The 14,516-nt window shown below is 37.7% G+C and overlaps 1 protein-coding gene across 5 annotated transcripts in view; it reads left to right on the top strand.

The window, feature by feature from the left end:
• LAMA2 (laminin subunit alpha 2) overlaps positions 1-14,516 on the top strand; it is a 637,158-nt gene that overhangs the window by 585,401 nt on the left and 37,241 nt on the right. For 3 of the 5 annotated variants that reach the window (XM_045066380.1, XM_045066378.1, XM_013061205.2), the window contains 5 exons: positions 1,162-1,300; positions 3,424-3,435; positions 6,240-6,360; positions 8,777-8,953; positions 12,375-12,523. In XM_045066380.1, the coding sequence (XP_044922315.1) occupies positions 1,162-1,300; positions 3,424-3,435; positions 6,240-6,360; positions 8,777-8,953; positions 12,375-12,523 (598 nt within the window). The remainder of the gene's footprint in view (positions 1-1,161; positions 1,301-3,423; positions 3,436-6,239; positions 6,361-8,776; positions 8,954-12,374; positions 12,524-14,516) is intronic. The other 2 variants (XM_045066381.1, XM_045066379.1) reach the window with 1 other exon arrangement.

Below are 14,516 nucleotides of genomic sequence, written 5' to 3'. Positions count from 1 at the left end.
AGCTCCATATGAAAACTTCTTTGCTGATCTGGATAAAAAGGAGTATGTTGAAAAAGTCATAAAAATGGTTTTATAATTTTTTTTTTAATTTTAGCCACTGGTCTGATCAAAAACATATGTGCATATAAAATTAATATATGTATTAAAGTAATTAAATTTTTAAATCTTGACTTGCTGAGTATTTTTTAATTGGACAATTATTTAACAACTTTTTTTTGTTGTTTGTTTTTACAAAGCTCTACTTTGAGGATTTGAGGTATTCATTGGTTTGGTATTTTATTTTGATCATTTATTAATAAGATAATTATGTTGATTTTATTGAAGATACTTTCTACAGATTACAGTGGAATTTTAGAGTTTGATATTTTTCTTTGTCTTTCAAAGAACACTATTCTAAAAGATGATGTGTTAATTAAGGGGAAAAATAATGCTCCATGGTCAAATAAATTTGGGAAATACTTATTGCTCTATATCCCCCTGTTGGAGCATTACATTGAATATTGGTATGTTGAAAGATCTGGCTAGTCTTAAAATTAAAATACATATTTAATTTTGCCTCACCCAATGTTTGTCATATTTATTTGAACCAGTAACATCCAGGAATCTAGTGTTCCAAAGAATAAACATTTAGAAATACCCTCATAATCCACTGGTTCAAATAGCCATTTTCAGACCCTTGCTAATTCAGATCCAATACCAGGCAAAGATTTAGAGACCAAATCTGTCATGTTAATGAACTGATGCCTCAATATTCATCGAGGGTCCAAAATATATAAAGCAGTTAAAGGCTGGGCCTAAGCAAATATTATGCTGAGAAAGCACATAGTTCAGAAAGAGCCTAGCCTGACTCTTAAAAATGAAGGGGAGAAAATCAATGAGATAAGGGCTTCCTTTCTGCTTTCTGAACAAAACAGTTTAAACAAGGAAATGCCTCTCTTCTTTCCTTTGCCTGACTGTTATTTTTATGCCCTTTTTGTGGCTAGTTTAATAATTTATTTTATCAATGTCATTGTTTCTGCAGCTATTAAACAGATGTGTATAGTACAGATGCTTGAAAACATCCATGTCAATTTGAGAATGAAAATAAATTTATCTTGAAGTAACAGTGATTATACAGATGTGGTTGGTCTTTCTCAAGTAAGCATTTTCTTTCTTTTACAGCCAACATATCAATTGTAGATATAGATTCTAACCAGGAGGAGAACATAGCAACTTCATCTTCTGGAAACAACTTTGGTCTTGACTTGAAAGCAGATGACAAAATATATTTTGGTGGTCTGCCAACACTGAGAAACTTGAGGTAATTTAGTGTATATTTAGAGCTCAGGATTAAGTTTTAATTAAATGGCCACTCTGCTCACCAGAGTTCTGAAGTTTAATTACAGCAGGAATGTCACATAACCTTTAGTTGCAGAAAGGCTTAATTAAAAAAAAATCATGTCACATGTTAGAACAACACCAGGATTTAGAATCCCAAGGATTAATTTGATATCTTTGTTGAAGAGATGGATGGAAATCACTGTTTCCCTCAGAGTCACCTGATGAAAAGAATTATAAAAGTAATTAAAGGTGGAAACTAGAGTTGAATGTGCATCTTGTAATTGTCATTATCTTTGCACAGTCGCTGGAGGTAATGGCACACTGACACTACTTAGTGTTCTAAAAATCAGTCAGTGTTCCAGGATACTGTGAGTATAACCTATTTTATTGCTGAGCATTAACATGCTAATGGTATGTTGGAGCTTTCCCATATGCCTAATGCTAAGGCTATATTAGATATTCTCGCACCCATGCCAACATTTCTTTTTAATTTCACATATGTTTTATAGATAGCAGGATGGGGAGATAAAATTAACTCATAGTTTAATTCAAAAAATAAATGTAAGTAACTAAAAAATCTCAGAAAATGTTTCATCTGGTATTTGTATTAATTTACAGCTTGTTGTAAAACATCTCATAAGAAATAAAAGTTATAAAGCACTTGATGCTCAATAAATGTTAATTGAATTTAACTAGAATGGAATGAATTGATATGAGTAAGAATTTGCTGCAAATACAGACTACCATGTTTTAAGTTTTTGTTTAGTTTAGTTAGTTTGTTTTTAGTGGTTAGAAAAATCCTATCTTGGTGTTTCTACTCTAAAAAGACACACCACAATTGGAGGGAATGTCATAATAATTGAGAAGTATGGTAGTCAGTTTTCCTATTTTCCAAATGAGTGGAGGAATTTTAACCTCATTTTATGACAGCTAGCATACTTGGTGGTTCTCCTATTTTCCAAATGAGCAGAGGAATTTTAACCTCATTTTATGACAGCTAGCATACAAACAGTTTTACTCTTCTCCCTGTCCCTAAACCCATAGACCAGGCAACTAATTACCAGTCTTTCCAGGTTTACATTAATAAGCTTCATGAGGTAGATAAACTGATTCTACATTCATCCACACTATAACGTACTAGGAATGTAAACTTAAAGTGTCTGGTTGGAAAAATCATTGCAGAGCAAATATATTTGAATAGTGACATAGTGATTGCTCAAAAATCTATGTATTCAGTCAACAAGTGTTTGTTGAACATTTATTCTGTGCCCATCGGAGGGATCCAACAGTTCCTTAAGTCTAAGATCTATTTTGCAAGATCATTAAGTAAATTCCCTATAGGTGAATTAAATATAGCCAAAATAAAGCTATCAAGGTATTGCTTTATGTATTCTAGTGATGACTTGGTTTTAATTACCATAAGGTGATATTTAGGAATTATCTATAAAGGTGTGTATGTTGACTACGTGGAGGTGGGTTTATGTATTGGTTTTCAGACTACTTAGCTAATGAGTCTGTCACTAAGATGTTTTTACTTGCATAGTTCAGCATTTTATAATATTTCTATGGCATGGCACATTATTCCAATAGAGTCTTTACACATATATCTGTGATTAAGCAAAGAGCCACGTATTCATAGTTTGCTGTTATTTTGCCCACAAACAGGATCTTAATATGGTGAAGTTCAAAAGATGAGGTAAACAGAAATTGTTTTTACATCTATTACGTTTAAGCTCCTTGAGAGGCAATGCTCATCAGCTACTCAAGAATACTACGGCATAGCAACATGTGCATTTTCTCATTCATAAACTAGATTAAAATTAGTGTTTTTCAAAACAAAAATTAAAATTACTGTTTTTCAAAATGAAAATTTTCCCAAGAGAATAGTATGGATAATGGTCATTGGATTCTCATTTCACTATGATCAAGGGCCTATGTCTATCTTCTGTTCTGTTGATTTTGTTACATTCCCTTTTAATTCTCCCCTGTGAGATATTTTTTTAAAAGACTTATGATTAAAATTTATTGTTTTACTAAACAAAAATGCAATTATGATTAAATTGTGTTTTGTTTTGTTTTGTTTTTCTCTCCCCTTTGACCTAGTATGAAAGCAAGGTAAAATTTAAATTATGCATGCCTTCCTCAAGTGCATGGGTTGGGTAAATGTGGCTTCTTAGATAAAAGCAGTGGAGAAGAAGAGCAACACCTGTGCAGCTTCATTCCTAGTACATTTCATGAGCAAGTAATGCATTCTGAGAGTCCTCATGCTGTCCTTTACTTACAAAGATGCTGCTGCTCACCCACCACCAACTGAGCTGCAATTACACTTGTTTCACCAGCCACAGCCACGAGGACAGATTTCGCTCTGCTTTTCTCAGTGGCCCGCGCACAGTGCCGCCCTGGCACCAATATGCAGCAGCACACACGCAAAGGGCAGCTGGTCAGGTTTAGGGGCACAGCGTAGTTCCGTGGAACAGAACAAAGTATCCTGATGGGTTGAATCCTGGACCCCGATCTCTGTAGCCCCATGCTTTCTGCTGAACTACCAGCCTGTGCTCCCAAATGCTCACCACTGCCTTGCTGCTTTTTGCCAGCCTGCAAATACGCACACGTTTACAGGGTCCTTGCATCACTTTGCAAAGCTGCTTATCTATCGTTGTGTTTATTTAGAATGAGCTATGAAGTCAGATAAAAAGGAACCTCTGGAACTATTGTGCCTAAAACAAGTGTTTGCCTTAATGGTGAAGAGATTTGTGGACAGGCTCCCCAGCTTCCCAGGAGCATTGTAATTTCTGTTTGCAGCAAAGCATTAACATGAAAGTTATGAACAGCAGGCCTCTGTAAGCGGCTGATCAAACCCCAGAGATGTGCAGGGATGACATTCTGGCTAGAGCCTGGTGCTTTGGTATTTCAGAGCCTAACTATGTCATCCTTCTGGAAAGGAGCTAATACAGCTGAACTTATCCAAGAAACTTTTCAAGCAAAGGCCAGACTTCTAATACCAGAACATAGAATATTCAGAAATGAAAGTATATACAAAAAAATAATCCAAGTTGTTCTATCACCTTGTAGCAATGAGCCCAGTCCTGCGGTTTGCTAAGATGGCTCCAAGGCAAAGGCTGGCTTTCAGTGGAAGAATATAAATGTATATATAAATATAAAAGAATATAAAACTCTGGAGTGACACTGTGTCACTTTGTAGGCAAACAGAGGAAACAGGCCTGTGGTTACCATTAGGAGGCTGATCTCCATATGTGATTGCTTATCCCCCGTGCTTTTCCTAGCATCGAGCCGCTAAATCATCATGTTTTGAAACAGTTCCTTGTATGTCCATGCAACAGTGGAGTACAGAACTTTGAGAAGTGACTTACTTTATTGATAAGACCTCTGGAAAAAATGGTAATAAATCGCTCATCCTCTAGAGGAGAATGAACACTTAGAATGAAATTCACCCAATCCTTTCACTTTATAAATAAGATTCTAAGCAAGATCCTCACTCACCCTCCAGCTGGGTATCTTCTTCATAACAACCAACTGACTGAGCAGAAGGAGAAGACCTTGGGAATAAAGGGAAATGATCCAAGAAAATGAAGCAGTTCCAGAGACAGAAAAAAGAAGCACAACAGATACCTGGCTTGACATAAATCACCTGCTACACTTGCCAGGGTTTGAGTTCCTTTCTCACCTGTTTTTCCCCTTGCCCTGTGTTCTATATTGAGGCAAAAAAAGGGAATCCTGTCATCATGGGATCATGAGGAGACAATTAATCATTATCCAAATAATTATCTTGATGTTGGTTGGACGGGTTTTATAGATGCTTATTAACAGAAAAAAAAAGTATTATTTTTTAACCCAATAGACTTGTACTATTATTCAATAGGGTAGCCATCAGCCACAGTGTTCAGTTTCAATTAAATACAATTAAATAACAGTGTTCAGCTTCTCATTGGCATAAGCTTCATTTCAAGTGCCAATAACCACATGTGACTAGTAACTACTAATTTGGAGAATGCAGAAGGGAATATTTCCATCTCCACAGAAAGTTCTCTTGGACAGGACTACTCTCAACTAGCCAAAGAACTATCATCACTGACATTATGCTAGCTACTGTTTATTGAGCACTTACTGGGTGCTAGTGTGTTTGCCTTTTCCTAAGAACTAAAGAATAAAAAGTAAACAATGAAATGTGATTTGGGTATTAAAGCCATTTTCAATCTTATTGGGAAAAATATATGTTCTGTACCTTTGGTCGCTTCATTTTGTTATTGCACCTCTATAAAATAAGGACTCTGGGGTCAGTCTGTAAATCCAGCGTTGAAGTATTTTTCTGGATGGTGTAATCCAAAAGGATGTTTCCTAGGCTTTGTTTTAGTTAATCTGCAGCTGCCCCTTGTCCCCCTAAAAAAGTCTGAATGACAAAAATACTTTCTTAACATAAATGAGTCCAGATTTTTCCCCTAAATTTTGAGCAAGGTTTTGTTTTGTTTTGTTTTTAACTTTTTTTCGGTATGTAGTTTTATTATGCTGCCTATACAATTGTCTACTCCTTGGTACCAAAAAAACCCACAAAAAACAAAAAACAAAAAACAAAAACCCTTTCATTACGCATATGAAACATTTAAGAAATCCGTTAATTCCTGTACCTTGAATTTAAATTCTGTGCTGAGAATTTAAAAAGAGAGCAGGAAGAACTATATAAAGATTCTTTCTGCAGGATGGGGGTAACATGCACTTAATCTAACCAGTACATAATAGAAGCCGAGTTTGCGGGGTACATGTGTGCCCATGTGCATGGTTTGAGATATGTGTGTATACTGTGTGGCCGTTTGCTGTATATGGCTTTTGTCCCATAGTCACAAACACTGTACTGCCATTTCTCTCATAATGTTGCTTTTGTTTTTCATGTAACTTTTCAACAGACCAGAAGTAAATTTGAAGAAATATTCTGGCTGCCTCAAGGATATTGAAATTTCAAGAACTCCATATAATATACTCAGTAGCCCTGATTACGTTGGTGTTACCAAAGGATGTTCACTAGAGGTTAGTTTGTTTTTAATGGCTTCCTAACACTTTTGTCTCTGATTTTATCTGCTTAGTTTGGGGACTCTTACAGGGAGCAGTCCCTTGTTAATATATTTTAAATTCCTACCGATCCTAGTCCTAGCTATGCTTAAATAACAAAGCAAGATTGAAGCACTTCTATAAATTACCAAAATCGCATAAATGTAGGAAATGGTGTGATAAAGACCCAATATTGTGAACCAATTTCCCACATGTGTAATACTCCATAGCATGCATTTTTAATTTAATCTCTCTTCTGGTTCTCTCTTCATTTCCAATATTACTTTTCCTTTTTCCTCATTTCTGTCATCTCTTTTAGATTGATTTTATCTTTGTGGCTTACATGTAACTTTATTAGCGGCCTCCAATTTTTTTCCAGTTTTACCACATTCCACATCCGCATTACACAAATAACAAATAGCCATTTACACCATAAACATTAGTGTATAACATCTTGTCTAGTTTGAAAGTTTGAAAGTCAAACCTCCTTTTCTTTGAAAATGGTATGGATTAGGAACCATCTACAAAGAACATCGTTGACAGGACCGCAAAGTTCCCTGCTGTCAGGTATCTTCAGTAACTTTTCTTTGTTCCTGAAGCAGCTCCTGAGTTCCATTTAATTCCTCTGCCCTGACTCTTCACTGGGAGCTGACTCACAAGAGAGAGAAACACACGTCCAGCTCCACTCTCTTAAAATGTCCATAAGTAAGAGCCATCAGTCGTCAGGAAATACTAGGAAGAAGTTTATGGGCATCCTAAAAGTTTGGGTTTTTTTTTAATGTTAAATATATCATGTTTATACATTTTAGATTACCCTGATATGACAGAACTATCCATTTTAGTGTTTTCGCCAACTGGAATCACTGTAAGGCACGGCTGTAGAATGCAGGGAAATGAAGGGAGAATGAGGAGATAGAAAAAGTGAATCCATCCCTGAGACATCAGGAGTAAAGACTGAAACTGAACATTCAGGGTCTTCATAGTTAGAATCTTCAATTTAGAATCAGCCATAGAGATCCGCTGTGAGAAGCTTGGGGATAAGAAATAGGGAAATACAGAACTGAAACTAAGGATCCACACCGGCTTCTTTAAGAAAGTTTTACCGAGACTTTTAATCTTCTGAAGCCTAACTTTTATCCATGTCCAAAAGATATATGCATGAGGATGGAAAACTGTCCAGAAAATGAATAGCCTGTATGTGTGAAAATGGTAATTCTGTAAAGGCACTTTTCAGTCACCAGGAATTATTTTACAACTGAAATATGAGGCAGAAATGATGTGGATAAATATTGAAAAGTCTGCACAGTAGTTTTATCTGAACTATCCAAAAGTCTATGATTTGAAAATTGGAAAAGAAAATAGATGATACATTTTACAGCACTTATATCATTTAACGGGGCCTGGAAGACTGTGGGGGGGGAAATGTCCTCTGTGAGAGGATGCCTTGCTTTTTACTCAAGCAAAATCCAGGACTTTTAAAGTGAGCATTTGAAGCCCTCAAAATGCCCGGCAACATGGGCTTGCTTAACTGAATCCTAGCGCATCCCTGCAATGGAATGTCCTCCTGCCATTAAATATGATGAGATGATCTGTTTTCTGAGAGAGATAGCTACTACATATGCAGTGAAAGAAAGACTTTACCAAAGAATGTGCCTGTCGGGATTCTGTTTAAATATGGAGGGGAGGAGAGAGTAAGAGGGCAAGGTTATGAAAAATAAATGAATGAATGCCTGCGTAATGAACAGATGAATGAATGAATGAATGAATGAATGATAAAAGCTATATGCTTCTACATAGCTTCAAGATGGGGTGAGTTTTGCTTTCTCTCCATAAACAATTAGTTGATAGATGGTATCCAAGGAATTATGAGAGTGTTTTCCACAGAGATTTAGAAAGATAGATTTAGACCAAAAGAAAATGTTGTCTGTCAGTGACAGTTGTTTGTATTTTAAATCAAAAGTGCTCAAATAAAAGCAGAGATCAGGGGCATCTGGGTGGCTCAGTGGGTTGAGCGTCCAGGTCACGATCTCAGGGTTCTGGAATGGAGCCCCGCATTGGGCTCTGTGCTCAGTGGGAAGCCTGCTTGAGGATTCTCTCCTTCTCCCTCTGCCCTTCCCCTGCTTGCTTGCGCTCTCTCAAATAAATAACTCTTAAAAAAAAATAAAAAAGAGGCCAGAATTTTTATTTGAACCCAATCTGCTCAGAAAGTTCAGTTACACCTGGAAGTATGTCTTCAGTTGCTCCCAAGCTCTCCATGTAACTGTGAGTTTCATGCTTTCCCAAACAATGTATTTCATGGTGACACTGAATGCCTGGAGGAGGGTAAGTGAGACAGAGAAATTAACTTAAATTTTCATTTCTGATCTTTTCTTCTGTTTTTCCCTTTTACCCACAGAATGTTTACACAGTCAGCTTTCCCAAGCCTGGTTTCGTAGAGCTGGCTCCTGTGCCCATTGACGTAGGGACAGAAATCAACCTGTCGTTCAGCACCAAGAATGAGTCTGGGATCATCCTCTTGGGAAGCGGAGGGACGCCAGTACAACCTCGGAGGAAACGAAGGCAAACTGGACAGGTACCCTCAGACCTCGCTGATGTTGCATCTTCCCTAGTACTCATATAAAACAGTTATTTTATAAGGAGTCTGGTGAGACATTTAGGTTGTATAAATTGCCTTTGTATTTTTAGATCTGCATCATTTATTTCCAGTGTCGTCTTTTTTACGGCAGTTCTCTCCACGAGGATTTTCCTTATTGGTCGGCGCTAGGTGTGCGGATACTTGTATTTGCACCTATATTTCATATGGGCTCAGCATATCTATGTTTAAGGAGAGAAAGCTTAAAATAAATTCAGATTATAATACTCTTCTCTTGTCTGAGGGTCCAATTACTTACTGCATCTGTAGATATTCTGCAAAGGTCCCTTAAATTCTAATTTGAATTCCTTCTTAGGATCAATTTCTCAGTTTTGCTAGCCAACGTGATGCAGTCTATTGAAATCTGACCCACTCCAGCCTCTCTGGACACAGAGAAAATGAACTTGGGGTAGGAGAAGGCAAATAGAGCCCAACCCATGCAAGCAGAGACAGTAGCCTAGGCTCGGGTTCACGCATGACCTGAAGAGAAAGCCCACAGAGTAAGGTGTGAACTTCAATTTTCATACCCCATAGCCATTTGGTTCTGTTAAAAGCAATCTCTAAGGCATCATCACTCTTCACTGCCTTGATATTCCTCCAGCACTTTCGATCTTATGTTTTTAAGTATATGCGTTATTCCATTCAATCTTGTTTTTCTGAGTGAAAGAGTTTATAGAAATTATCTAGGCTGCCATTACCAAAGAATGGAATGCTTTACAAATATGTCCTTAAATATGCATGCATGCTTATAAACCAGGCTTTGTTTTTTGTGATTTTATGTGTTTTAAAAATCACATTTATCCTTTAAAATCAAGTAGTCAGTAATATGGTTAACCCTTCAACAATGTGAGAATTAAGGACACCAACCCCCTCACTAGGTCAGAAATCCACATATAACTCTTGACTCCCCAGTGACTTAACCGCAAAGAGCCTCCTATTCACTGGAAGCCTTGCCCATAATATACTCACTAGAGTAACATATATTTTTTTATGTTATATCTATTATATACTGTGTTGTACACCGTACTCTAAAAGTAAGCTCGAGAAAAGAAAATGTTATTAACATCATAAAAAAGAGAAATACATTTACAATACCATGCTGTATTTATCTAAAAAAAAAATCCACATATAAGTGGGTCCACACAGTTCAAAGCCATGTTATCCAAAGTATTATATAATAAATCTTATTCTTCTCCCCGCAAAAATAAAGCCTAAACAAAATAAATTTCAAAGATGTATAACCATGAGTAACTTGGGTTATCTCAGAAATAAAGAGTATTTCATTAATAGAAAATCGAAAAACTATATAAACATCTCAATAGCTGCTAAAAAAAAAACTATTTGGCAAAAATTAATACTCATTCCTGATTTAAAACAAAAAAACATATAACAACATGGATGGATATTAGAAATTGAAGAGAAATGAGGGAAAAAAATGTACTACACACTGTATGATGCCATTTTTACAGACTTCTAATACAAGTAACACCAAACAGGCGCTATTGGCCAGCTCAGTCGCTAGAGCACATGACTCTTAATCTCAGGATTTTAAGTTTGAGCCCCACTTTGGGTGTAGAGATTACTTAAAATCTTCTTAAAAAGTAACACTAAACAACATATTGTTTACAGATATATATGTGAGTTTTCAAAAACAATTTTTAAAAAGCAAGGGAATGATAAACATAAAATCCATGTTAGTGGTTACCACTGAGATGGTGAAGCTGGGGGATGGTTTGGGGAGGAAACTCACAGGAGATGCAATGGGTTGTTTCTTAAATTGAATGTAGTTTTACTGGTATTCATTTAATTGTACAGTTGTGAACATGGCTTCATGATTTACATGTATGTCTCTTGTATTTTGAGGAATGTATCAAATAGTCATAATAAAAATGTCCTTTAAAGTAGGGAGGGAGGAAAAAGTGTTATTTTCTCTCATTTTTTAATACACATGATAAGCACTGAATACCCATAATATTTAAACTTCCTCTTAAATACCTTCTCTTTAAATCCTGAAAAACAAAATTATTTTCTATTATAAATGATAAACTAGTTATAAATAAAAGGACCAGATCAAACATTCTGAAGTAGATTTTCACTAAAGGTTATGTGTTTCCTAGGTCATTGTCAGATGGTTAAGCACCACCTACTGTCTCCAAATTTCTCCTCCTAGACACTAAAAAAATGGACTTAAATCACCAGCTTTCAGGATTGGTCTTAAAATAGACCCATTAAAACAATTAAAAAAAAATATTAAGCACTGTAATGCAAAGTAAATTGGAAATAATACGTTAATGTTTCAACATTTTAATGATAATAAATACTCTTTTTTTTTTTTAAATCTCAGAGTCAGTGCTATTTTTAAAAGGAAACAGTGTTAAATAGTTCCTGTCTGTTGTAGAACCAGTGTTGGTTACATTGACATATTTGCTTTTCCAAAGCTAACGTTTTGATGCCATGGGTTATATGTGACTGTTCTGCCAAAGAAGTTCATCATCTCGAACAATCAGTCCAGCTCAGAAAATCTTAATGGAGTGAGTAGTTTGCAGTTAGTTGCCCCTTTGGTGGACAGTGAGCGCTAGTCCAGATTCTCTGGACCTTCTGTGTTGGACACACAGCTGCTTAGATGATTCAGTAAGTCATCGATAATATTCTGATGTTGGACTGAAATGGTCTCCACCAGCTCAGGTGACCCAGGGAGGACGGAGAGATCATTGTACAGCACGTGCTCTCCTGCTCCACAAGAAAGGGAGCACGCATGGCTTCGGCTTTGGGGATGAGGACTGCATTCAGGCTCCCTGGGGTTCATAATCTGATCTCAAAACCATCCTGGTTGCTATAGTAACGGTAGCAAGAGGAAAGCAGTCATGTTTGTGGATGAAAAATTGTCTTCCTTCTCTCTAAGTGTGGGAGACAGGTTACACGTGGGTGATAGCAATCTATTCAACCAGCTCCGAGAACAAATTGGAGTCTAAACACTCAGAATGCCAGGAGATGGGGAGTCAGATCTGAGGTCTGGACGCGAGCTGTCCGCTTCCGAATAGAAGGCAGAGAGGAGGTATTGACACCCTTTGTTTCCAGTGGGTTTGGTGAGTTAGAGGCCCCCATGCAAGCACAGCCATTACCGGCAGCGTAGCAGATCTGCTTTGCAGAGACCTCTGTATCACACATCTGCTTTCCACATCCTCTAACAAGTAAAAATGGTCAATGACTCAAAAGCTATTTCCAGCTCTAAGAAAATATTGGGTCTTAAGGTCCCAGGTAAGATCTCCGAGCCAAGGAACCTGCAGTTCTGTCCGGGAACCTGTAAGGCTGTCCCGGTTGAGACCCGTCCTTAACCTTCCATGACCCTTTGCTCTTGCAGGCCTATTACGCGATATTCCTGAACAAGGGCCGTCTGGAAGTGCATCTCTCCACAGGGACACGGACGATGAGGAAAATTGTCATCAAACCCGAGCCAAGTCTGTTTCACGACGGGAGAGAACATTCCGTTCACGTGGAGAGAACGAAAGGGTAACAACGGCTCTAGACAACTTGTCCTGACTCCCATCCACTCCCCTGCTCACACGACTCTCTGGACCTTTGCGCGTGTGGTCCTACGGTGCATTGCAGAGCTGTTGAGCAGCGTAATGTCATCTTCTTGACATTTCATACTTCCGGGAACCTCATTTAACTTGGCCCCTAGGAATTCTCTTCACGTTTTTATTCTGTGCAGTTCTCCACTCTCGCTTTGGAGAAACCGACTGCATCTTCTGAAGCTGTAGATAAGAAAAATCCCTCCCTCCGCACCTCTCAAATATTCTCCTCTCAAATAAGGTATGTGCAGAGTGAGGCCCACGGAGGAGCTCAGCTGGAACTGGCCGCCTTTGGCAGCTGCTATTTTGTTCAGGTTCCAAAGCAGTTATGGCAGCTGCTTAGAAACCTGTCACAGAGCCAGAGTGTGGCAGGCAGCTGCAGGACCTCCTGAGAGCTGCTGAGTGCATGCCTCATCCGTGCACCCTCCTCCCCAGACCAAGGGGTGCTGGGGTCCCTGCAGAGTGGCTTCAGGAGGGAACAGAGCCCCAGAGAAAGACGGGAACAGGCTGCTGTCCCACCTCCCCGGTGCATGGAGGCTGCCTCTCTGAGGGACCAAGAGAGCACTTGCTTTCCAGCCCTGAGTCACAAAATTGGCAGTACCCGCGTCATAAACTGCTCTCTCCTTTCTCCAGAATTCTGGGGCACTTAATATTTCCTTTATTGGGAAAGTCGTCTGTATTTTCATCAAAATGTTGTATGGCAACTCAGGTAATTAATTTAGAAGGACAGTTAGAGAAAAGGAAAACAGAAGCCCAGAGACTTCAGCCCTCGAAGCCTTGAGCAAGCCATTTCATTAGACTGAAGACATAGAAAAGACCTGGAAATCAAATGTGAGAAACCTCAAGACACAGAGGATATTTTTTAAAAAACAACAGTAAGAATGTGTAGCAATTGTTCAGTGAGCAGATGCTATTCTATATAGACCTATATTTTCTAATTATCCTCTTGTGTGTAGAACAGTTTAGATAAGTAATAAGAAGGTTTTATCTTCTAAGTAAATGATAAAGCTTTCCTTGGCTCTTTTTTTTTTTTTTTTTTTTTTTTTTTTTTTTTTTTTTTTAATAGAGAGCATTAGGTGGTGGGCTGAATTGATACTAAGCTTTCTTGCAGAATGTCTACTAAGTGAGATGTTTAGAAACCTTGATTAAGAAAAATGAGGGATGGATGTTTGGACAAACTAAGAACTTTTTCTAACCTAATAGCCAGATATTGTGGTCATGGTCTCTGAGAAGGAATGCAGACTGAATTTTCTCATCTGAATCTTAGAGACCTCTCTAATCTATTGTTTTACGTGTCTCCCAGACTAGGTTTCAGGTTCTTTGCAAAACGTAAATCCTTCTCATTGTCAGAAGGACTTTGTAAATCTTTAAAATTTAGAGAATCTTGATAAACAAGTGCAGATTTGAGAAATATGGTTGACAAAAAGAAGTCATCCAGAATAATGTTATTTTGTAGAGAAAGTATTCTGCTATTCCCCACTGCATTACGATGTTGTGCTAAGGTGTCCTTTTAACAGGTGTCTCTTCAGGAAGGGCATTTTATTATGCCAACTTCACAGCTGTTGGCCATTAATCCAACCTTTATTTGATTAAGTTCGGTGCATAGTACATCCCTGAAAACTGGTCATTCGGTTAATTGACCATATAAACAAACAGTTTTGCCATTCGATGCTAATTAAAGGATAATGCATTGGACATATTAGTGAGTAGTCACTGAACTCTGTGGCAAAGCAAGAACACATTTGCTACCATAATGTCTCGTTCAAAACTCTGAGGTCAAAACACAATCATCACCTATCCTTTAAGCAAGCGGTTCAATTAACTGAGTAACCAGAGATCGCTAATGACCCTAAGAACATCACCTAGAAACATTTTTAAGTGCTCCATGCCTATTCTGTGTCAAACACTAGACACTTTCCCTGTGTCAAACA

The sequence above is a fragment of the Mustela putorius genome, unplaced genomic scaffold, assembly GCF_011764305.1.
Source record: "Mustela putorius furo isolate JIRA1106 unplaced genomic scaffold, ASM1176430v1.1 tig00003863_pilon_pilon_pilon, whole genome shotgun sequence".
Taxonomy (NCBI): Eukaryota; Metazoa; Chordata; class Mammalia; order Carnivora; family Mustelidae; genus Mustela; species Mustela putorius.
This window is presented reverse-complemented; position numbering and strand designations above follow the sequence as displayed.